General features: G+C 44.4%; 1 protein-coding gene across 3 annotated transcripts in view; it reads right to left on the reverse strand.

Annotated features, from left to right (window-relative positions):
• Positions 1–21,229, reverse strand: part of cadm4 (cell adhesion molecule 4) — a 54,361-nt gene extending 33,132 nt beyond the window's left edge. For all 3 annotated transcript variants that reach the window (XM_086038667.1, XM_086038665.1, XM_086038666.1), the window contains exons 1-3: positions 20,011–21,229; positions 7,233–7,379; positions 587–874 (exon numbers count right to left, since the gene is read on the reverse strand). In XM_086038667.1, the coding sequence (XP_085894793.1) occupies positions 587–874; positions 7,233–7,379; positions 20,011–20,110 (535 nt within the window). In that variant the 5' untranslated portion in view covers positions 20,111–21,229. The remainder of the gene's footprint in view (positions 1–586; positions 875–7,232; positions 7,380–20,010) is intronic.
• Between the last annotated feature and the right edge of the window lie 1,958 nt (positions 21,230–23,187).

Consider the following 23,187-nt stretch of genomic DNA (forward strand, 5'->3'; position numbering starts at 1 on the left):
TGTGACGTGCTACCGGTAAGTCCGTTCTTGACGCCGTTTGGCTGACTCAGACCGACCGGGCGGGCCTGAAATACAGACGAGAACTCACAGACGGACTAAAGCACTGACGACTGCCCACCTACATAACTTAATATTACATAATGTAACACACCACAAATTTAACACAGTGTAACGTAACACAACAAAATGCAAGACAAGGTCACAATGTAACACAACTTAAGACAGCACAAGCTAACGTAACACAGTGTGACGTAACAAAATGGAATGTAATGGTAAACAAAATGGAATGTAACACAATGTAAAGCAACGGAAACTACTGCACTCAAAATGTATCTTCATTAGATGACCGCTTCGCTTGCTAAAAATAATATTTTTCCCTTAATGTCTGTAGATTCTCAGTCACGCAGGTCATGGTAACATGTCAAGGTTGAACCTAGATTCGTCTTCGCTGAATTTGTTGTGTTTTTCTTGCTCTTCCGCCAAATGTCCAAGGTGACTAAGGCCGCTGTGCTATTAGGCTACCGTCACACGATCCCATTTCACACTCTCCCCATCCATCAGAGCATTTGCGGCTCCATGGCCGTACCTGGAATCTCGCGGCCGTTGCGCATCCAGCGCAGGGTGGCGGCGGGCTTGCTGCGCGGCGACACGCAGCTGAGCTCCGCCTCGCCCCCCTCCACCGCCTCCTGCTTCACCTCCACCACGGGCGTCTCCGGGGGAACCAGCACGGCCAGCGTGGCCACCTGGTGGTGCGTGGCGTCCGTGTAGAGCTGGCAGAAGTAGCCGCCCTCGTCGGAGACGCTCACGTTGGTCAGCGTGATGCGCACCAGCCGCGGCGTGAAGAGCACCATCTGGAAGCGGTCGTCCTTCAGGGCTGGAGGTGGGCAACGAGGACATTGTCACAAGTCGTGCTATTAGCTATCGCTAGCTAATAGCAAACCAATGACCTTTATGAAATTTGAGGAGCAAGAACATTCCATATTGTATATAGTTTTGTAGTTGTTGACCCTTTCCATTAATATCAAAGATATTGCTGTTGCGTGATATAATCATTTGTGGTAACAAACTAGCATATGTAGGAATAAGCGCGTGCACGTATGAATATTTCTTACTTTTTGTTACATTACTATAGTAGCATATTGATGTTCAAATAAAGTAATCGGATTAGAAGGAAGGGAAAGGGGTAGACGTAAACCTTAAAACCTCCACCTCCTTTTTGAATCTGTACAATTTAACTTTATTTTATTTCAATTTTCTGTTCTTCTTTCTATTATTAACACGTTTGAAATAAAAACTTAAGTTCAATGTTACCTTTATTTGATATATATTTTTTTTTAATTGGGAGTAGAATTAGTATTTGTAGTATGTATTATTAATTTAATTATGTGTTATTTTCATGATCATAATAGAAATATCATAAAATTAAATGATTTTAAGTATATTGGATATAATAATGCCATAATTGTTGTAAATAGTCAAGATAAAAATCAATAATAAAATTAGTAGTCATCTATTTTTTTTCAATGACTACTATTACAATAATAATTCCTCTTTTCATCCCGAGCGGTTTGACTACATTTTCCGCACCTTTAGCCAAGTCCTCACCGAAATTATTCCTTTGCCTCTCGGCAAAGTTTTTGTATTAATGTGAAAAGTTGGAGGAGGAATTTTGAAAGTTAGCGTGTATAACAACTCCCACTCATCCATTCTTCATCCAAGTATGTCGAATTAGTGCCTCCTTTTCAAATTGCTCCTCTGAAGTTGATTATTTTCTTTTTTTGCGAAGGATCGGCAACTTTTTGGGCTGGATAAATGCCTTTTCAGAAAGTACAAGACAGGTTAAATGCTGCCATTGAACGCAGCACAAAAGCTGAGGCTGGAAAGACGAGGCAGCGACAAAAGAAGATTAGAGGCGGCAAGTTTGCAACAATTTTCTTTTTTGTTAGCCCATACGGCTGCGAACAACAAAGCCAACCAACAATGCAGCACTGGCTCGATGTCTATAGATTCATGTAAATACCTTGGGGAATGATTCGATATTGACACCTCTATTTTGCTTTGTTTGGGCTCTGTCGCCCGGGGGGACAGCGTCCCCTGGTGCGCCGCCGCCAGGCCTTCTTTGCAGCCTCATTCGTCACGACGCTGCGATGAAGATATTGGGTTTTTTTTGTGTGTCTGCGGCAGACGCCAACGGAGGAAGCCGGGGCGAGTAAAACTAACTAATAAAGTTACATAATGTGGCAGGCGAAGGGCTGGGAAATCATACAGAAATGGAAGCTGAGAGGAAGGCTGTGTTGGGCCCAATTTCCACCAAGCAGTGAACTTCGGTAGGATATACAGTCTCCATTGTCGCAAGTTATCAGAAAGTTCTGGAAAAGTCCATATGGGACAAAACCACTAACCCAGGAAACGGCGTACTCAGATCAAGGTTATTATAGTTGACGAAAACTAAACAAAATAACTGAAACTAACATTGAAAAAACATTTTTGTTAACAAAATGAATACGAATGAAAATGCTTGAAAATTAAAAAAAAAAAAAAAAGAGTAAATGTAACCAAATCTTATGTTGATAAAACGAACTATAATTGGAGTGAAAATGTCTTTCATTTTCATCTTTGTCAATTAATATCGTACATGAGCTTTCGGCGTTCAAATGAAATTGAATTGTAGTTTATTTATATTACAAAGTAATGAGTGAACAAAATAATCATCTCGCCCTCGAGAAATATTCCCTATTAAAAAAAACTGACACTAAAACTAAGAAAAACTAAACCAAAACCAAGCATTTTCTAAAAACAAACAAACAAAAAAACCTAATACAAATGAACAAACTTGCTCTGAAAACCAATTCAAACAAACTGAATTTAAAAAACAAAAGCCAAACTGAAATAAAAACTAACTGGGTCGATTGTCAATCTCTGGGGGCGGCCATTTTGTCACTTCTGTCGACTGAAAATGACATCACAGTGTCTCAGGGCTCAGGTAACGACCAATCACGGCTGACCTCTTTTCTGAAGCTGAGCCGTGATCGGTCGTTATCGGAACCCTGAGTAGTTCCCGTTTGTGAAATGACAAAATGGCCGCCCCCTGAGATGGCTAAAAATGGGTAAATTTTGCTGCTTAACTCATATTCCACAAACGCAATATTCATCAGAATGCCGTGTTTTGACTAGTGGGCCTGCTGGGAACATATTCTTGAAAAAAAATATGTTTGGGTTGATAGCGCTTTAAGTTCCACAACTGCACGTATACGGTCAACATTGCTAGCTCACTTAATACAGCCTACCGCCGCTAGTCAGAATGAACTACTGCTACTTACGACCTACACATCCTGAAAGTGTAGACACAAGTCACATTCGGGGTTAACGGTTTTTATACCGCAGTGGACTTAACTGGAAGGCTTGTTGGGAACACGGCAGTTGTTGGTGGACAGCCTCCATCTCCGCACTAAATGGCAACTAAATGTCACACTGCTGCCCAAGTCCAAGTTGGTCTTTACGGTCCGGCCTCATTTGCATGCTGAGTAGCGTCCATTTGGTCAGCTCCACCACTCCGCGGCCCCTATTTGCCCCCCTTTGTCATAAAATAAAATAAAAACGTCACGGCCGCTGGTCGGCGGCTCGCTTGTAAAATAGGAGGTGTAATTTAATGCTCTTATTTGGACAGTTAAACACACTCGGCGGCCCGCGGGGTGGCGCGGCAGATGGACGGGACCAAGAGTCGTACAGTTAGCGGCGGACTCGCGCAGATGCCGTACACGTCGTCAGCCAACTTCCCCGACGAGGCTCGTTCGTGGTCACGTTGAAGCCGGATCGTCTCACGTCACCCCCTCGTTATCCCTTCCCTCGCTTCGCCCTGGCTAACCTGCCGATCTCTTCTTAACGAGCCTTCCTCGCGTTGATGAGGCTTCATCCTCCTCCATCCAACTCGCCCCAAGGCTACAAGCGCACACGCCACCGGGGGGCGGTGGGGGCGTGGGGGTCCACGCAGCCGGGCTCTCTTTTAAATACTTCACGGTACTTAGCCATAAGGTGGACGAGCGCTGAAGTTGAGGTTTCCCCCCCAAAAGAGCCACCTCAACGTCTGAAGTGGATGGCGTACCGCACGAACGGGACGCTAACTACGAACAAGTCAAAGCTACTCTTGCAACACGTGTAATCGTTGAAGATTACCGGAGGCGAGGAATGTCCATTTAAGCCCACTTCATCAGAGGGTTTAACGTCTGGCATTCATGTTCTTGTGCTGAGAGTCTTGACGATTAATTCACTTAACCGCCGCATTACCGGCAAGGGCGTCTATCTACTTAGTCAAATGAATACACTACAAACGCTTGAATGAGACAGAAAGTGGGAGAGACCATGAATATGAAAGCAGCCTGAAAGGCAACGCGCGATAAATGATTGAAAACTGTGTGTACTTTATGATTGGAAAAAAAAAAAAGAGAGAGTAAGCATTTTATATAACATGTGTGTACAATAACTTAAGTCCAAGATTTAAGTGTGTCACTGAGCATTTGCGTACCAAACATTTTGCAGTATCTCGTGTGACTCACTAGCTTGATTTTATCCACGGAAAGACAGCTCCGATTTTCTCGGACATAATAGAAGGACTTGTGCAACTGTTTGATGCTTGTGGCGTAGCAGAAGACAAAGTTGGACAGAGCTGCTGTCAGCCTAGGAGTTTACGATGGACATTTTGCATTGTTTGTTAGCATTAAGCTAAATGGGTCTTTGTTAGGCAAAGCTACGTGGTTGTTTTACGTACTCAACATTAAATTCACTATGTTTGATGTTTAGTTTGACAGCGAATTTCAACCGGCAATGACAATGAACAAATTGAAGTTGCTTTTTGAAAAGAACAATTCACTATCCGCCAAGCTGTGAACGGAGTTGAGTTCACTTAGCACTCATAACTTGAATTTTTGCTTACAAGTTTTAAAAAAATTTTTGCTCACATCTTGACCAACTCGTAAATCGTCCACCACTGCATTTCAAATTAAATTCATTTCAATTTTAGATTGTTACAATGTCAATGCTAATGAACAATGCATAATGCAAGGCGACATAACGTAACGGAAAATAACGTAACGCAATGTAGCATAACATAACGCAACACTACAATATACGAAACACAAGTTAGTAGCGAAGTTCATTCATCCATTTTAATTGTTACAATGTCAGGGATTAAGAAAGGTTAGGATTAGGGTTATCCTAACACTAACCCCAACCCGTCAGCATAATGTAACGCAATGCAACACCACACAACGCAAAGCCACTTTTAGAACGATTCAGCAACCATTCAAGACCCATGTACAAACACACATTCATTTCGCGATTCAATTACTGCGCTGTATGAAATATTAAAAACATCATCGAGAAAGGACTTACAATACAAAGCGCATTTGTCCGAAGGTTCGCCTCGAGCCGAAATGATAAACACAAATGGTTATACGAATGTAGTCAATTTGGAGATGAGAGATTATTTTAACAGAAGCAATATCCCAAATGACATTTAATGTTCACCCGTAGTGTTAGCTCTCCGGGCCTTGACTTTGCATCATGATTTTCTCCTCGTCCGCATTGCTCGGAGGCCACATTAGCTTGCTGAGAAGAAGTGATTAAGGAGGAAAAGTGGTGGTTTTTTTTGTTTTTTTTACCTAGCCCAAGGCTCTTGACTGGAATCTAACAGTGGTCACATAACAATTTTAGCACAACAGCAAGGCCGTGCGCTCGAATAAAAAGCTGCGGCGCGTCTTCAACTCATCATTGGGGGTTAACGGCGCAGGCACTGTCCTTTTAAAAGCAGTCACATAGTTTGGCTGGGAAATAAAACAGTCACCTCAATTAACTCGTTGGTTATCTTTTTAATGAGGAAAGGCGCAAATGGCCAAGTGAAGCCATTTGCATCTAGATGCGCACGCACTGGAGCGCAGAACTGCTACAAATTTCAACTGTTAAAAAAAAAAGTGTAAACTCAATTTTTTTGGGTCCAACTTGCTTAATGGAGGATGATGTAAGATGACGAGATTGTACTTGTTTAAATTCTAGTGCGGTGGAAACTCAAACAGGAACAAGATAAGATAAATCATATCCAAACAAAACTGCAGGCTTCTTTCTGGTTCACGGAGAATGATGTAAGACATGATTAATTGATTGCTACATTTCTGTTATTTGTGAGGAGCTAAAAAATGGATTTTTTAAATTTTTTTTTGGGGGGGTGTGCCTTGAAGGGATTTGAGTGCACGTAACATAACGACATTGAGCACTGCAATGAGATGTAACTCAACGTCACGTAAGCCAGTGTCACGTACCGCAACTCTGCGTAATGCATCTTCAGTTTCACGCAATGCAACTTCAGCAAATCACGTAAGGTGATGTCACGCGACACGGCAACACTCGACCGACTTCATACAATGCAACTTTACACATCGCAAATGTCTACCTTGCAATTTCATGTAACACAATGTAAAGTACCCTAGCACACCACGTATTGTAATAAAGTCACGTAATGCAAAATCACGTAACTCGATTTCGCATAATGCCGCTTTCTGTAACGGCACTTTTCGTAACGCGAAGTCACGAAATGCGAATTCACGAAGCGCACGTTGACGCCGTGTGACTTCACGTAACGCGACTTCCCGCAACGCGATTCCACGTAACGCGACTTCATATGGCGCGACTTCACATAACGCATCTTAGCGTAAAGTAGCTTCATGTAACGCGTCTTAACAATGTGGCTTCACGTAATGCAGATTCACATGACACGACTTCGCGTAACGTGACTCCATGTCATGTGACATCACGTAAATAATTTCACCAACCTCACAAATCGAGATTTCACGTATCAGGTCACGCATCGCAACTTCACGCAGCTTTCACGCAATGAGACTTCATGTAATGAAGCTAACATGACGCGGCTTCACGTAACGCGTCACCTCACGCAGCGCAAGGTCAAGTAACCGTCACGCAACCAACTTCATGTGAGTTGACTTCACACGAGGCAGCCTCATTTAACAAAACTACGTTAAGCAGCATTTCGCATTTTTTTTTTTTTCAATAAAATATCATTATTTCAAAAGGCTGTAGCATGAAAATGGTTCAAGGAGATCAAGGCATTCTGTAAATGTGGCTTGGCGCAATTTTGCTACTTTGGCGCTGAAATGGTTTGAACATACAACTGCGCGTAGCTGCGTGCGCATTTGTGTTATTTTGGCTTTAAGGCAAATACACACCCCGCGTGCCGTTGAAGAAGAGCGTCTGCCGGCGAGGGTTCTGGATGACCACAATGGATCCGTCGTAGTTCTGCAGGCGGCAGGAAATCTGGGCCGTGCCGCCCTCCAAAACGGTGACGTTCTCCGCCTGCACCGCTTGGCAACACGCTGGAAGGGGACAGAGAAGAGCAGACAAAGTTCACCACGCAGCTCTTTTTCCAACGGAACCTTTCAAAAATAAAAACACTCGCCGCCTTCTTCCACTCACAAGTTATTCATCATACGGCGCCAAACATGAGAGGGAAGGAGAGATACAGCGAAAGAGAATGAGATATGGATCTTTGGGTTCATAAGGAGGTTCGTCGGAATAACAGGAAAAGGTGCCGCGAAAAATCTCCAGTAATACTGGATGCGTCCCTCTTCAAAATGTTTGGAATTGCCAATAAATTTGTGATTCTCAATTGGCGTATCGTGACCCAAAAGGAGGTCGCAGAGCCACTTTGGGTGGCGTGTTCATCATCAGTTTCTGGAATTTGCTGCTGAATTTCCAAACTATGGCCTGGGGCCCATTTGTCTTCCATATTTTTTAGTGGCCCAGAACATGTCCTCAAAAGAACATTTGGAGCAAAAACGAAAAATGTCCTATATCAACCATACACACACGCACACACACACACACACACACACACACACACGTGCTCAGATCTCCCACGTTCCCAAATAAAGTCCAAAGGCCAAATCTATTTAGACGGCGACACAGCGGGGCGTCTCTTTGATGCTGAGTGAAGTAACGATGACACTGATTAATTACGGTTTGATCAGAGCGTGCGCCATGTTTGTGTTTGTGGCCGCACGCCAAGCAACCAATCACCCCACCGCACCGGATTACGCAACCCCCCCCAAAGCCCTGCAATTGGACTTCAAAAGATGCGTTCAGCAATTCGTTTTGCACGACTCAACTTCCTGAGAAAGGTTTGAAGAAAAGCACAATGTCATTGTTGCCCAATACAGTCACCACTGTGTGAAAATATTTTTTCCCCTTAGAAAATCAAGAAAAATGTTGTTTTTTTTTTCTTAAGTTATCCGCTTAAAAATGTGATTTGTAAAGTTTTTTTTTTCAAGGTTTTTCCTTTAATTTGCTACTGCTATCCACTGGAAAATTGTTTTCTGATTTAAATTGTATGTGCAACTCAATTTTTCTTTTAAGTTTGCCTTGTTGCTTTAATTTAAAAAAGTTTTAATTGTATTGAATTTGTATGTTTCCATTATGAGTATATGACCACACGATATACAATCTAAACATTTTTTCCCCCTCATAATATGGTAAAAGCGGAAAAATTCCGCAAATTTTAGTTACAAAATATATATATTTTTTAAATCACTGTATTACATTTTATTAAAAAGATTTGCGTTTTTAGATAAAGATAAAAATGTAGTTTGATGCTTTTAATGAGGTGACAGTATGTGAAATGACCGTTTGGGGCTTCTCAGGATTACTCAGAATGCAGAAGTCGCGTACATTTTGGATGGCTTGCTCCGCTACCACTTCACTTTCACATCCAGAAAAAAAGTGAAAGACAAAGACGACGGTGGCTGGCTGCGCTAAACAGAGCCAACCTACCGAACGCTGACTATGTTCGAATTTGCTCCGATCACTTTGCGACAGTTAAAATGAAAGACGATCATTCTTTGTTCTCTTCTTCAACGCACAAAGTTTCTGTGTATTTCTCCATCGCAACAGACGGGTTAAATGCACTAAAAACACCGAGTCGCAAAAAAGAGTCCAAGTGGCCAGCATACGTGTTCACAAGGAAAAGGAGGAGCGGCCATCCAAAATGGACGAGCGCATGGGATTGTGAGACAAAACACTCGATACAAGAGAGAGACAAACACGTCTACGATTTTTTTTTTTTTTTTTTTTTACACCTACCATGCATTTGAACAAGACATTCTGTTGTTTTGAAAGCTTTTTATAGCTAACCTTTCATTTTTTGCACCAAAAGCTCACAGCTTATGACAATGTATGACTCCGATTTATTTGCAAGCCAGAGTGTCTTCTTTACAGAGTACATTTGCAATTATACTTTCATATCACCTCGTTAATCTGCATGTCTTTTTATAGACTGTAATCTTTAATCCCTAATCAAACGCGCAAACGTTTTCACATGCGGGAGAAAGCGAGAGCGGCAATGCCGAGATTCAACTTGGAGCAGAGTAAACCAACGATGACGCTGACGCGAATTACCCGCCGCGATCAAGTCCATTTCCGGCGGCCATTTGGTGACGTCACGACTTGCCGTCTCGCTTGCAATTATTTTTCTAATGGCTGTTATTACTCATCGACCGGGCACCCCAAAGTTGGGCCGCCATTGTTTGGAAAGAACATTAGCGTCGCCTGCTCCCCCGTCTTGACAAGTTCAACGCCACGCGTCTCTTCTCCCATTAGGGACTTGTCAGCACTCAGACAGAAGAGCGACTCCACGTAATGAAGAGGAAAGAGTCTCAAATATGGGATGGAAATAAAACACCATTAGACTGTATGAAAGGCATTTTTCTCGAAATAAGTGCCACGATCTTAATAGCTGTTATGCGGCTGAGAAAATGAATTCTCTCAGCCACCGTATGACAAAACTAAGGTGGATGTGCGCGCGCGCTCTATGCACGTATGTACTGTAATGCAAAAATGAAATTAACGTGTAATTATTCAGTGAAAGGATAGAGAGCAGACTGGCGGCGTTCTCTTCCCAGTCTCATGAGCAAAACTATATGCCGTACTGTATATTCTGATGTCAGTTTCAATATGTAGGCACGGCCACCTATTTAAAAGGAAAACGACAAATAGAGCAAAATAGTTGGAAGTGGCTGCTTGCATTTAAGAGGGTTCACTGCAGTCACAGAGGCTTAGTTTGCTTCAAGAGTCGTCACAAAACAAACACCGAGAATCAAATCCTTTATGCAAACAAATATTTCTTAAACTACCCTAGGAGACGAAGAATAAATGAGGGATTATGACAAGGTGACCGGACATTTATAATAAATTCAGGGCATGAATAACGAAGCTGAAGGGAAAACAAAACAAGATGTCAAAGGCAGCTCAAACAGTGGCAACACATTTGCCACGGATGTGATCTCGGCCAAATCACTGACGCAGCAAGCTTTTATTGTGATAATGCAATCATTAAGAGTAAACATGAAAGATGAAATGAAAGAACAATATCTATTCAAAACTAAAAGCACAAACAAATAAAACAAAAAAGCCTGCCTGATGGGCTTTTACAATTTCTCTACTTATAGTGAGGTCATCAATTATCTGAACACAAATCAATGGAAATTTATTTTTCTTCTGAAAAAGTAAAGCATATTCTTTTTTTTGGGGCTTTCTAAAAAAAAAAAAAGACAAGCATTTTATTGGATAATGAGGATGGACCTTCCTGAAAGTGTTGAAAATTAGGTGGGAACTCAGTACGACATTTTTGAAAAAAATAAATAAAACACAAAATAATAAAAATAAAACAAGCAAAGATTCAAAATATAAAAACTATGACCTAATGATAATAATAAAAACAAACAACAACATAATACCAGAAAAACTCAACCAAAAATTGCATCCAATGTAACCTGGCAAATTTCAATTCTGAGAAATTGCACAGAAGAGAAGACAAAAACAGCCAAGATTAAAAAATCTATTTCAAAACGACAAATATGCAAATACATCCTTCCTGCTTCTGTCACGTCTCTCCAAACCAAAAGAGAAATGACTTTAAAAAACTGCTCTGTCTTAAATAGGGACAGCTTCAGGATTTTTTTTCTCTCCTGGGGCCCCAGAGGGGCTTGGCCAATACATAAGGGGCTGGAGAAAATCAATCCCTAATACGTATATTTTAGAATATCGAATAAAATTTTGGAGTGGCTTAACTGGTGCTACACAGATTTCTGACGGGGCTTTAGCCTCCCCTAGCCCCCTAAGTAGTCTATTATATTTCAAAGATGGATGCCAGCTGGTGGGACACTGCCACTTTTCTATTCATATAGAAACACTCTCCCCACACCCTTCCCAACAAAAGTTGCAGTGGCGACAATCACGGAAAAGTCACCCCCCCCCATAAAAGTTGGATCTCACAAACACAGGTGCAGCGTGGAGGCGGAGCTACGGACGGGCTCCTAGCAGGAAACGCAATCAGCCAGTTATAGAAAGAGACGGCTGAGCGTACAATAATGCAGCTGGTGGCATGGTGGTGGTGGGGGGGTGGTTGTGATGTTAATATATAAGTGCGACGACGCACGGCGGCGTGGCTAAAAGCAGCTGGCGCAGCACTTTAGTTTTTACAGGCAACGCTTCCAAATCAAACATCAGGAGTTTGTGATCAGGCGCAGCGAGAGATGGAGAGCGAGGGGAGAGAAGAAGAAAAGATGGAGGCAAGCAGCCCGTACGACACCGGCGATGAATCCGACCTCCCAACAAACGCACGCCTCTCGTAAAATACTGCACAAGCAGCAACACGAAAGGAGAATGCCGAGCGGCGTCGATCGAGCGAGCTGGCGCGCCGTCAATAAGTTCTCCCTCCGGCCAAGTGGGGGCAGTATTTCACAGCCCCGGCCTGTCTGAGACGCTGCCCAAAAAAAAAAGAAAAAAAAAAGGGCTTTATTTACAGCAGCAATACATATCAGTCTTTTTGGAACACAAAGCACTTTGGTGCAGGTCATAAGTAGGCGATGGCACTCGATAGCAAGGCCAAAGAATTCAATCAGCAGCACCACGCTGCATTCTGTCACACTGAATGATGGCTTTCATTAAAAATCGGCTATTATTCCCGCCCTGACAAATTAAGGGAACTGCCCCCCCACCCGAAAAAAAGTGATAGAATATGACAAATTTATTAAAAACGGTGAATATATTCCATCATGATACCGATGAAAATAAACTACATTTACTCACAATGGACGCCATCTGTTGTAATTACATACTCGAATGCAAATGTTTGTTTTTCAAATGTGCTTTATAATGACTATTTTGTATAATAGATGATTTTGCATGCTTGTTTCAGTTCCCTAAATATCTGTGATAAGCTTTCGTCAAACTACCCCAAGGATTAATAATAATAATAATAATAATAATAATAATAATAATGACTGCAAGTAATTCCTCGACGAGGCCCTGCAGCCTCGCCAGGAAAAAAAAATACAGGGTAAAGAATATGCTCCCGAGAGTATTGATAAATCGTCTGTCTACATGTGTTGCTCCACAGTTTACGTTCAAAAATCTGTGTAATTGTCCTTGTTTTAAGTTTAGTTTGACAGTAAACTTCAGCTGGGAGTGGCAAACAACTTGACGACTTTTTTGAATGACTCCGCCAAACAGCATTCGCATGTTTTTTGCTGTTTTTGTTTTTGCTCACAAGTCAAAGCAAAACAATCCACCGAACGACGGCTCGTGTCTCAAAAAAAAAAGTCGTGTCACATCACTGCTGTATGTTTGTCTTTTTTTTTGCTGACTGGCAAGGTGAAGTCTTGCAGTTATGGAATATAAATATATGTTCTATAAAATCTGCTGTAGATTCATTATTTATATCGGTAGATTTTGTGCACAGCTATTTCTCGCCAACACGAAAGCCGATGCTGCGTGATGTTGTTTACTGTACATAGCATACCGGTTGTTTTTATTCTTTATAATGTTATTTTTATTTCCTTATTTGACCCTATGCATCTTAACAAGCTCATTTCGCCACGGCGTGCAGTCAAATATATTGCCGGGAGAGTAAAGGCAAAATCACATGCATTCGATTTTCCGAAGTCTCCTTGGCACAGGAGGTAATAAACAATTGGAGCGCAGGTGCCTCGAGACGCTGCATTCGTGGGACCTGGGAAATGTCAGCGCTCAGACTTGGAAAACTGCAGTGGAACATCACTCTAGGTCTGAGTTGAACATTGTGAGCGGATGGATGTACCCCGACTATAAAAATTACGATTATGTCAAGCGATGTCATAAAGTGCATATTTGGACCGTAGACAGCCTTGATACCATTTCTGACGCTGTATTACTGTATTGCACTAGTTAGTTTCAAATAAGTCAAAGTGTTCGTACTCGGACATCGGACAGCCTAAATATCAATATCTAATATTTGTTCATTGATACAACTACAACAGATTCCAATACGATACGTTGCGATATTTTGAATTGATGTAATGATTATGATGTCCATCATAATAATAGTAATGATAATAATAAGGTAACTTAAGATACAGTATCAATGATACCAGTAGTATCAGGATACAGTGATCGGGCCATAATCGATACATCATGATATATACAGTATGTAGGATACTGTGTTGGAAAAAAAACATCTACGATAATATAGATAAGCAAATAAATGTCAGAAGATGGTGTCAAAGCGCTACTTTTCTATCAGACGATAGAGCGATGACCTGTCCAAATGGAGCTTTTCCAATCACTTCACCATAGTTCCTTTGCACCAGGCGGTCACAAGATGGCGTCAAAGTAATACTGTAATATTGGGCAAGGTGTGGCGTTTTTTTCAGCAAAATTAGGGGGAAAAAAATGAAATGAAAAATGAGGAATGGCTCATAAAATACATCTGCCAATTGGCAAATTCATGAATAAAAAAATAACAAAAACAAGCACACGATATGAAAACACCAGCCATAATTTTGATCTTTGACATTTTGGAAACAATACTCTCGCTTGACGGAAACACAACGCAACGCGGAGCAATATCGATATTTAGTTTAGCGTATTTATGGATTACGATGCCCGTCCGTAGTTGTGAGTGCAGCATACTGGCTCGGGCTGAGATGGGGCCTGGGCTTTGGGTTTGGGAGGCGGCCAGCTGGACCGCTCGCTGTCGGTAAATTGCAGAAATTGCAGATGAGTGACCGCCTCGCTCCATCCTTGAGAGTGCGTCAACATAAGAGATGTGCTGTGTCAGTGCGCCCCAAATGAACCCCTGTGCATCCTTGAGGAAGGGAGAGTGGGGGGGGGGGTCACCCTCCGCCGCCGCCGCTACCTTCCTATTCATTATCTCCCATTATCTTCCCACTGGAGGCCGGCCAGGAGATCGTGTCGCCTCGGCGGGGCCGGCCGAGGATTTACACGAGAATCGATGCAGAGGGGACGACAACGCGCGGCCCTTTGCGTTATTACCGCTTTGAATTTCAAACAATAACAGCGCCTCGTCGCTCTCAGGGGGGAGGCGGGTCCCCCGCCGGCGACCGCGCTATCTCCTCCCATCCCAACGTGCAATTTTCCCATCACCCCTTGAGTCGGCGAAGCCAGACAGCCTCTGCGGCCTGCACGGGGAGGACATTTGTGTAAAATGAATGCTTGCTCCAGGTTAATGACAGTTTACGTTGTCTTTTCCGTGCGGCCGCATCTCCCGACTAAAATTATCATGCCATGTCTCATCTCGCTTACTTTCCTTTGGGGAGAATCTGCCAATCAAATGCAGAGCAAAGACAGGTTGGGGGATTGGGGTGGGGTGGGGGGTGGGGGGCGGGGGGTTCTCCCTCTATAAATAAAACATCATCCTTAGCACTTTCATTCTTTTGTCGTCCTCTCTGCTCACCTCACTGCCACCTGATCCACCGGCATCAACTGTACTTTCATCTCAATTTCCTCCATTAGCAGCCTCTGACAACACGTTATGGTCAAAAGTATCGGGACAGTGAGCTGTGAGGTGGAATCAGGCAAGCCTTCTCGCTCTACAATGGGCACAGGTATAAAAATACCTGATTTAATTTTGATCGGCTGTACGTCGCACCCCGGTGCCAAGCCGTTGCTTCTCTTCCGTTTTCAAAATGACATGACAGAAAATGAAAAGTCAAGAACGTATGGACTCGGTTCCACTTTTGGGAGCTAAAAAAAATCTTCTGGGAAGACTTTCCACAAGATTTTGGAGGGGTGTGATATTCATCTGAGATGGAAAATTTAGGAAACTTTTCTTTACATATGAACAAAAGTATGAGGACACTTGCCGATGACACTTTACAGAAAATGGATGGAAAACGTGGAGTTGGTTCATCCTTTTGGAGCTACAAACGCTTCCATACTTCTGTGAAGACCAAAACTATTTTGGATGGGTGTCATGGTTGGATGGAAAATCTATGACATTTTCTTCATATTTTGAACAAAAGTATGAGGATACTTGGCTATGGCTCTTTGCAAAAAGAAAAAAATGGATCAAAAACACAGCGTAGCTTCCTCCTTTTGGAACTACAAAAGCCTCTACCTTTTGAGACCTTTTCGATTGATTTTGAAAAGGGTCCATATCAACCCGGTATGGAAAATTAGGGAAATGTGTTTGTGGATATGGACAAAAGTATTGGGATACAAACCTACAGGAAGTGAAGATGACAAGAAAAGGTGCTGCTAGTTCCTCCTTTTGAAGCTACAACATCTTTCACTCTCCTGAGCAGAACTTTTACGAAGACTTTGAGTGGGTGGCATGGCCACGCCCAGCAAAGAAATTAAGGAAACTTGTTTTGATATAGACGGAAGTAGTGGGGCAGAAAGTTACGGTACCAAACAGGAAGAGAAAATGGATAGACTTTTTTTTTTTTTTGAAAGGATTTGGTTCCACCTGCTGGAGCTACAACAGCTTCCACTTTTCTTGGAGGATCTTCTGCAAGACTTTGAAAGGGTGTCAAATCCAAAGCTTGGAAGGAAATTTGGATATGGAAAAGGTAGTGGGATGCCAGGCCTTTACGGGAAGTCAAATTTGATAGAAAACAAAGACTTGGCTCCTCCCGTTCGAGCTACAACAGCTTCGATTCTTCTGGAAAGGCTTTCTCGAAGATTTGAGATTTTAGAGTGTCAAAAATGAAGCAGCCTGCACATTTTTCGGCTCGATATCGGATATCCTGACGCTCATCTGCTGACGTGCTAAACATTTGCATCACTCCACTGTGGTCCGCTCACGTCACTTAAATCCTCATCCGTCGCCCATTTGATTTTGCACAAAAAGCCTCCCCTCCCGCTCGCACCCTCCTTCCCCCCTCGTTCATTTTTTGGGACGAAAAGCGGTGCACCGAGTGGGAATCGTTGCCTGCCTTGTACTCGACCGCCCCACCCTCCCTCCCCCCCAAGCTTGTGCTAAATGTGATTTGTTCTGCAGCTCAAGTCTGCGGCATAATCGCAGAGCTTCCACAGCGGGCCGGGAGAGCGGAAATCAAGGAGCGCAGAGGAGCGAGCGGGACAAGAGGACGGAACAAAATGAGTGGAGAGTGGATATCTTGACACCCCTCGCCGCCCCACCCCCCCACCCACCCGCACATCCCGCTTTCATCTTCTGCTCTGCCTTGGCCTATTTTAATTGGCAGTAGCTCAGCTTTTCTCTCGCCCTCCCCGTCCCTCCCGCTGCTTGTTTTTACTTCTTTCTTCCCCCGTCTTAATCTGCGACGAGCACAACCTCTATAAACTCTCCAACTCCAGGAGGACGGCAAAGCTAATCAGCGGAATCGGCATCAAATTGAGTCTGCTCGCTCGTGACCTCTCATTAAACACATTTTCTTTTATTTGCTCTCCTAACGTCCCGCAGTTCCACCACCCATTCCCAAATCATCTGGCTTTCCACCTCCATCCTTTTGCTTCTTCACATTGAGCTGCACCCCAGTTGTCATCCTCCGAGCGGCTTCCCGTGTTGACCCGACTGTCGTTTTCTACCCCCCCCCCCCCCCTTTCCCGCCCGGCGGCGTTTCAATCACAGCCTCCAATCCCGCCGTCCACCCATCCCATTACCCCTCTTCACCCTTCGCAAAGCAGCCCCGTTGCTCTGGCCTCGCGTCCGCCGCTCAGTCACATTCCCAACGAGCCTGCAACAATGGCCGCCCCCGGCGATGCGCACACCCCAAACAGCGGCTTCAAGGAAATTCAGGAGGCGGCGATGACAGCCAGTGGGAGATTCACCGCAGCCAAATACACTGGACACAACCTCCCGTCAAACCTGCGAGGTATAGCTGTTAACTTTCGAAAGATTGTCACCGTCTCAAACTAAAAAGTGAAAGTCAGAAGGCAGTTTGCCAAGTGTTACAGGAGTCACAGCGCGCTTCCATCGTCTTGACGGTTTAGTGTAAGGTCGGTCATCTCAGCTGTTTTCGAGCACTCTTTACCTAGTCTTGGCCTGACCGGAGGTGGGCATTTTACTCAATTTTATTGCTCCGTCATTCGTCATTTTTCAATCAAATTGTAACCGTCCGTTGGTCAGTCCGTCCGCCCACCCACCCCAAAAAAAAAAAAAAAAAAAAGAAAAAACACGTCAGCAAAAAGGGTTAGTGAGGATTACACCGAAGGACGAAAATCTACTTCCGTCAGTGCTTAGTCTGTCACTTGAAAAAAAAAAGTGTCCCGTCATTCGTCAATCGTCAGCAAAATGGACATCCGCCGGTGACGGACTCTGCTTGTGACAATATCAAACATGTTCACAAGTCTTTCAATTTGTGCGGTGGTGGGACACAAACACCAATAGATGAGCTCCAACAAAAGCGGAAACGCTTTGCAAGCAATCCCGTGACTGACATGGATGAAGGGGAAACACCGGTGCATTGAGGGAGACAAACGCCGTAAAAAGAATCTAGTCGTAGACCTGCAAAATTCGCAGTCTGTGAATGTGAATGCTATGTGTGCCCTGTGAGTGACTGGTAACCAGTCCAGTCTGGACCGCACCTCTTGGGATGGATTCCATCACACCCAAGACCTTGGACCGGATAAGCGGCGGTAAACGGACGGATGTGTGGACTCCAACCCCACTTGACATGGATTGCACCACAGCGTTCAAATTGTTGGACAGCATTCCAAAAATGCCTTTGCACAAATAAACGTCTGTTTCCGTGCGCACGTTTGAAGGGCAAAGACAAAGCTGGCATTTTGGCAACAAGTGAACACTTCTGCCCAGCGACCGCCAAGACGTAGCAGCCAACGCCTGACATCGCTCCATCCGTAGCGCATCAGACAATGTCCTTCTGTCGATCGTATCGGCGGAAAGCACGCAAGTCGGTGGAAGACGCTCGGGCGCGGCTGACAGCTCTGCGCTTGTTTACCCGTGAAGAGGAACGGCATTAATGGCGGAAAGAAGCGGAGCAGGTATTAATAGCGTCTCAGGCTCACTTCTGACGCCTGTCAAAACTTCTCGTCACGCCGCGGCCTCTCCCTCATTGATCTATCTTTCTTTCGATCTCTCTTTCCCAGTTCGTTCCACGTGCTCTCCATTTGCCCGGCAAAATGTCTGCTGTCACAATATCACGTTATCTTTTTCCTCTGTTTTCATTTCTGAGCGCCTCCCTCCTCCGCCGTCTCCTTTCACCCCTCCGGGGCATACGCTGCCGTCCTAATATTCTCTCTTTTCCTAATCCCAGTTGAAGCGTAATTACTGGCAGCTTGAACATTTCAGATGAGACGTATATTTCATCACCATCGTGCTCTTCACTGGATCTTTTTTTTTTTTTTTAATAGGCCTTTGCAGCGCCATTAGCTTGCATTAGAATGTTTCCAAACGTTTTCACTTGAAAAATCTCACAGCACACGGCAAACAAAAAAGGTCAGAAGAAATACAAACCTTGAAATACTGATATGTGTTTACACTATAAATATTCAATAGGGAAACCTTTTTTTTTTTTTTTTTTTAAATGACATCATTAAATAGAATGTAAAGAATTCAATAGTTTCTGCCACTGTTTTTGCTTCAGTTCACTGGACATTGTGTTGCTTCTTCTGTTGTGTGCGCCTTGGCCACACGGGGGCAGTATAATACAAACATACGGATATATGCGGAGACGGTCACGGTTTCTTGGTAAGCCGCAGTAATATTAGTCATTAATTTTAATACCAACCATAATATGCCTTGCTTAACTGTTTGTGTTCACATTTGATTCAAGGGTCATAACACAGATGCTATCACTTTGGCGTTTTGCATTGTTTGTTAGCAGTGAGCTAGCAGCAGACATGTAAATGAACAAAGACAATATTTGTAGTACATAAATAATAATGATCCGTTGTAGCAAATGATGCTTGGCAATTGCAGATAGAGGGAGTGTGTCTCTTTTGGGGTACCTCCGCCAAGCCTTTGACACTTTGTTACCTCTCGAATCAATAACTGAACAGCTGTGACCGAGGGAGTATAATAGCTAATAGCGTGTAAAATTTAATCTGTAGGAACAAAATGAAATACTTGCGACACTTCAGCACGATGGACGGGTGATTAGCACATCTGCCGAACAGCTGAGGAGTCCTGGGTTTGAATCACAGTTTGGACCTTCCCACCGACTCATCTGTGTGCGGATGGCTGTTTGTCTATATATATCTATATATTCGCGACTCAAACATGTACGGATGTGTAGACATGAGAAAGGCGCAAGATGTCGTGGTATTTGATTGACAGTGGACTTTTAGTTTCAGCGCATTCAGAGGATAACGACAACAACAACAACAACAACAAAAAGAGAAAAATCGAGCGTGGCCCTTGAGCACAAAAGTTTCCCCACCCCACCAAAATGTAATTGGAACGATACTGAAGCGTCTGGACAAAAACTTGTAATTGATGAGATTTATCAATAACTGTTGGCGAGAAGTTGCGCACAAACATTCATGGAAAGGCAAATAACAGCTCGGTGCTGGTGGTAATTACACATTGTCCGCGCCAATACAAGCCGTGCCTTAATATGGATCGAAGGTGTACGTGCGAGCATTATGCTCCTGCTTCCTCCGGCCTGTTTGCCACATAATGACTCCCTGCGGAATCGATAGCGCACGTCTCCTTTAATAGGGATGCATGTGTGTGCGTGGGGGACTTACGAGCAAAGCCCAGGAGGAGCGGGACCAGGACCAGCGAGAGGTGGCTCGGGGGGCGGCGGCGGCGGCGGCAGAAGAAGACAGAGCTCCAAGCGGGCCTCATTGTGTATTGATGCGCACTTTAGAATCAATGGCTCCTCTGTGACCCTGCCTGCTCTGCTGCAGACTAACAAGTCCACGCGCAAAAAAACAAAAAAACAAAAACACTAATTTGCGCTCAACAGCACTGCCGCGTGCACAAAACTAACTCGCCAGGAGTAAGAGTCAAGCGCTTTAATGCCGACTTTGTGCTACTTGGTACACATCCAAACAATGTACAAGCTTAGCCAGACAATAACATCGCATCGGGGGCCTACCTAACTGTATTCATTGATTTATTTAGTAAAGACAAGTGACTTGCACAGCGTTCCTCGCCATCAAACATAACTCTTGACTGTAAACTACAGTCCGACCCGGCTGAGCTAGTTGCGTGCGCCGGGAACCATCAAGAAACATTCCAGCGGAGGCACGTTTTTTTTTTTTTTATCTCCGTAGACGATGCCTGCGTGCAAACTTGGGAAGCGCAGACGAATGCATCGCAGCGCCCTCGGAGGCCTGCAGAATCTGGGGCAACAATGAACGTGCCCCGTTTCTACAATGGAGGTCTGCGAGAAGGCCTCGGCGTTCCTTCCAGGCGCTAACCTCGTCTCCGGAGACGCGGCGTCTCTGCCGAGAGCGCGAGGCTAAATCAAATCCGATTCGGGGCAAAAGAGCAGAACCCTCTCGAGGTGGCTTGTGTGTGAATTTGTCTGGTAAAACAGTAGTTGGAATAAACAAGCCGTCAGACGTAATCGAGCTGGAAGCCCGAAAGTACGGCCCTTATACTTTTTCTGTCGCGCGAGCGCCACCGCACACCTCAGTGAGCCCAACAAAGCGTTAGTAGCCCGAACACGGCCCGCGCCTTTCTGCTCTGCATGCCCGCCGCGAAACGCCACGACGAGCTGGAACTGCCAACAGCCCTCGACGTGGACCATAAACACCCCCGCTTGATCGCCAGCGATCTCACTTCTACAGTGCTCAGTCGCAGGAAAAGGAAAAACTTCAAAGGGATCTCCTCAAATAGTTGATCCGCTCTTGCTTCCGATCCGCCGCTCGACGCGGGCAGCGGTTTCTTCTCCACAAAATTTCCGGCGCCGTCTTTGGCTGTTAATCTATAAACACGGCGATAATCCCAGCGCGGTGTCACAGCTAATCACATCCGTCTGTCCGTTATCTGACTTGCGACTTGTTTATATAACCCCGGCCAGCCTCCCCCCCTGCTTCAATCCATGTGCCAGTGTGGGATCAGCATCTGCATATTTTGCATACTGTTTTGTGAAGGTTAAAGGGTGTGTGTGTGTGTGTGTGTGTGTGTGTGTGTGTGTGGTGATGTGACAATACTTGTCTTTCAGGTCCGGCAAACAGTGGCGGCATGTGTGCGTGTGAATGTGGCCGTGTGTCCAGTGTTGACTGAAGCGGGGTGCGAATCGGGCAGTGTTTGGCCTTTTCACTGTCGCCTCTTGCTTCATGTGTCCATGCAGAGGCGTCACAGTGCCCCTTTATGTTAAACGCCGGCTCTTTACGGCGGCGGGGATGCGCCTCGTCTACAGCTGACAACAAATGGGCTTATTCGTGTAAATTCTCCTAAACGGAAAGTTTGGCGTCATAATGATCCGCTGTTCATCGTGGGAGTTACGTTCCAGACCAAAGAAAATCCACTTTATGGAGAGACCATGTCCAAACTACGGCGATTTACGACTTGCCATCCAGAAGATTGAAATAAAAAACTGCCAAGTGAACCCAAACATAGGAAGAATAATGAGTGCAACTATAAATGTCAACTGTCAGGAACAATAAGTAAGCAACATTTACACTATAGGAACAAACCACTTCCTGTATGATGCTTTTATTTCCGAAAGACAAAGCACATCACTTCCAAAGTTAGCGATTGATACAATGTAACATTCACTAATTAATATGGACATTTGACACCACAATTTTTTTCAGACTGATACCAGTGCGAGTGTCCACTCTCTGAGTCCTCACCGATACCTCAAGTCCTTTTGATGTATAACATTTTCATTTAACCCAGTGAGCAAAATTTGTGAACAAAGAGGCAAATGATGGTTGGGCAATATGTCAAACTGCCACAGTATAGCGCCAGCTAGTACCTGATATCTTAAAATAAAGCCAGTATCAGTCCGATACTGATGCCTGATATTGGTACTCGCCCATCCCTACTAAATAAAATCACATGAAAAACGAATAATGCGTTGCGTGGCTAATGCTAACAAAACGCTTACAGTTTACTACCGTGTCGCTACTCGTGTTGTCATTGACGCACAGAGCCAAACGCAACTCGTAACCCGGTCCGCGTTCGCCACACGCTACAGTGATGTCACTGCCCAGGCGCAACTGGACCCCTCGAACGACAAATCAACACAAACGTGACAAATGCTTACGAAAGGCACCTAAACTCTAGAGATGGCGAGCAGCGTGGCTCCATGTTGCTTTCTCATGTTTTGCTGGTCAATTTTTCATCGCATGATCCATAATGCAGCTCCTTTTCTGCTCACGCGCGCAATCATGACAGCAATTGGCAAGCAACGCGGCGGTACAAAAGGCAGCCATGGACGCCGGCCACGGCGGCCCTGTGACTTTCATTGTCCCGTTAAAAGGCAAAGACAACACGGTTGCGCTGTTCCAACGCCACCTCGCATTGTTCCTCATCCACTGATCAGCCTACAAACACCTCCGCGCTCCACGCGCTACTATCGAGTCCAATAAAGGCAAATGTTTTTATCGGGCGGATTTTAATAAAGCAAAGCGTGCTCGTAATTGGCGGAGAAGAGCGGGAAAGGCATTGAAAATCCGAGCACGGCTGGCCGAGAGTGTATTTGCGCGCCGTGTTGATTGGGATCTCGGGGTCTTCAAAACAAGGATGGCAGCGACATGGAGGAACGTGAACCGGGGAGCATTAACAACCGTGTCAACACATTTGGACAAGCGCCGTCAGCACCGAGGGCCGCCTGGAACGCAATGCTTTCATGTTGTCGGCTGCAAGAACGATTCGAGGCGAACGCCTTCTCCCGCCGTTCGGATATTCTGCTTTGTATCTGAAGAAGCACATTTTTGTACCTTGACTTCCAATTTTCTGTTCTT

The sequence above is a fragment of the Filicampus tigris genome, chromosome 8, assembly GCF_054856515.1.
Source record: "Filicampus tigris isolate MCC_2025a chromosome 8, RoL_Ftig_1.0, whole genome shotgun sequence".
NCBI lineage: Eukaryota > Metazoa > Chordata > Actinopteri > Syngnathiformes > Syngnathidae > Filicampus > Filicampus tigris.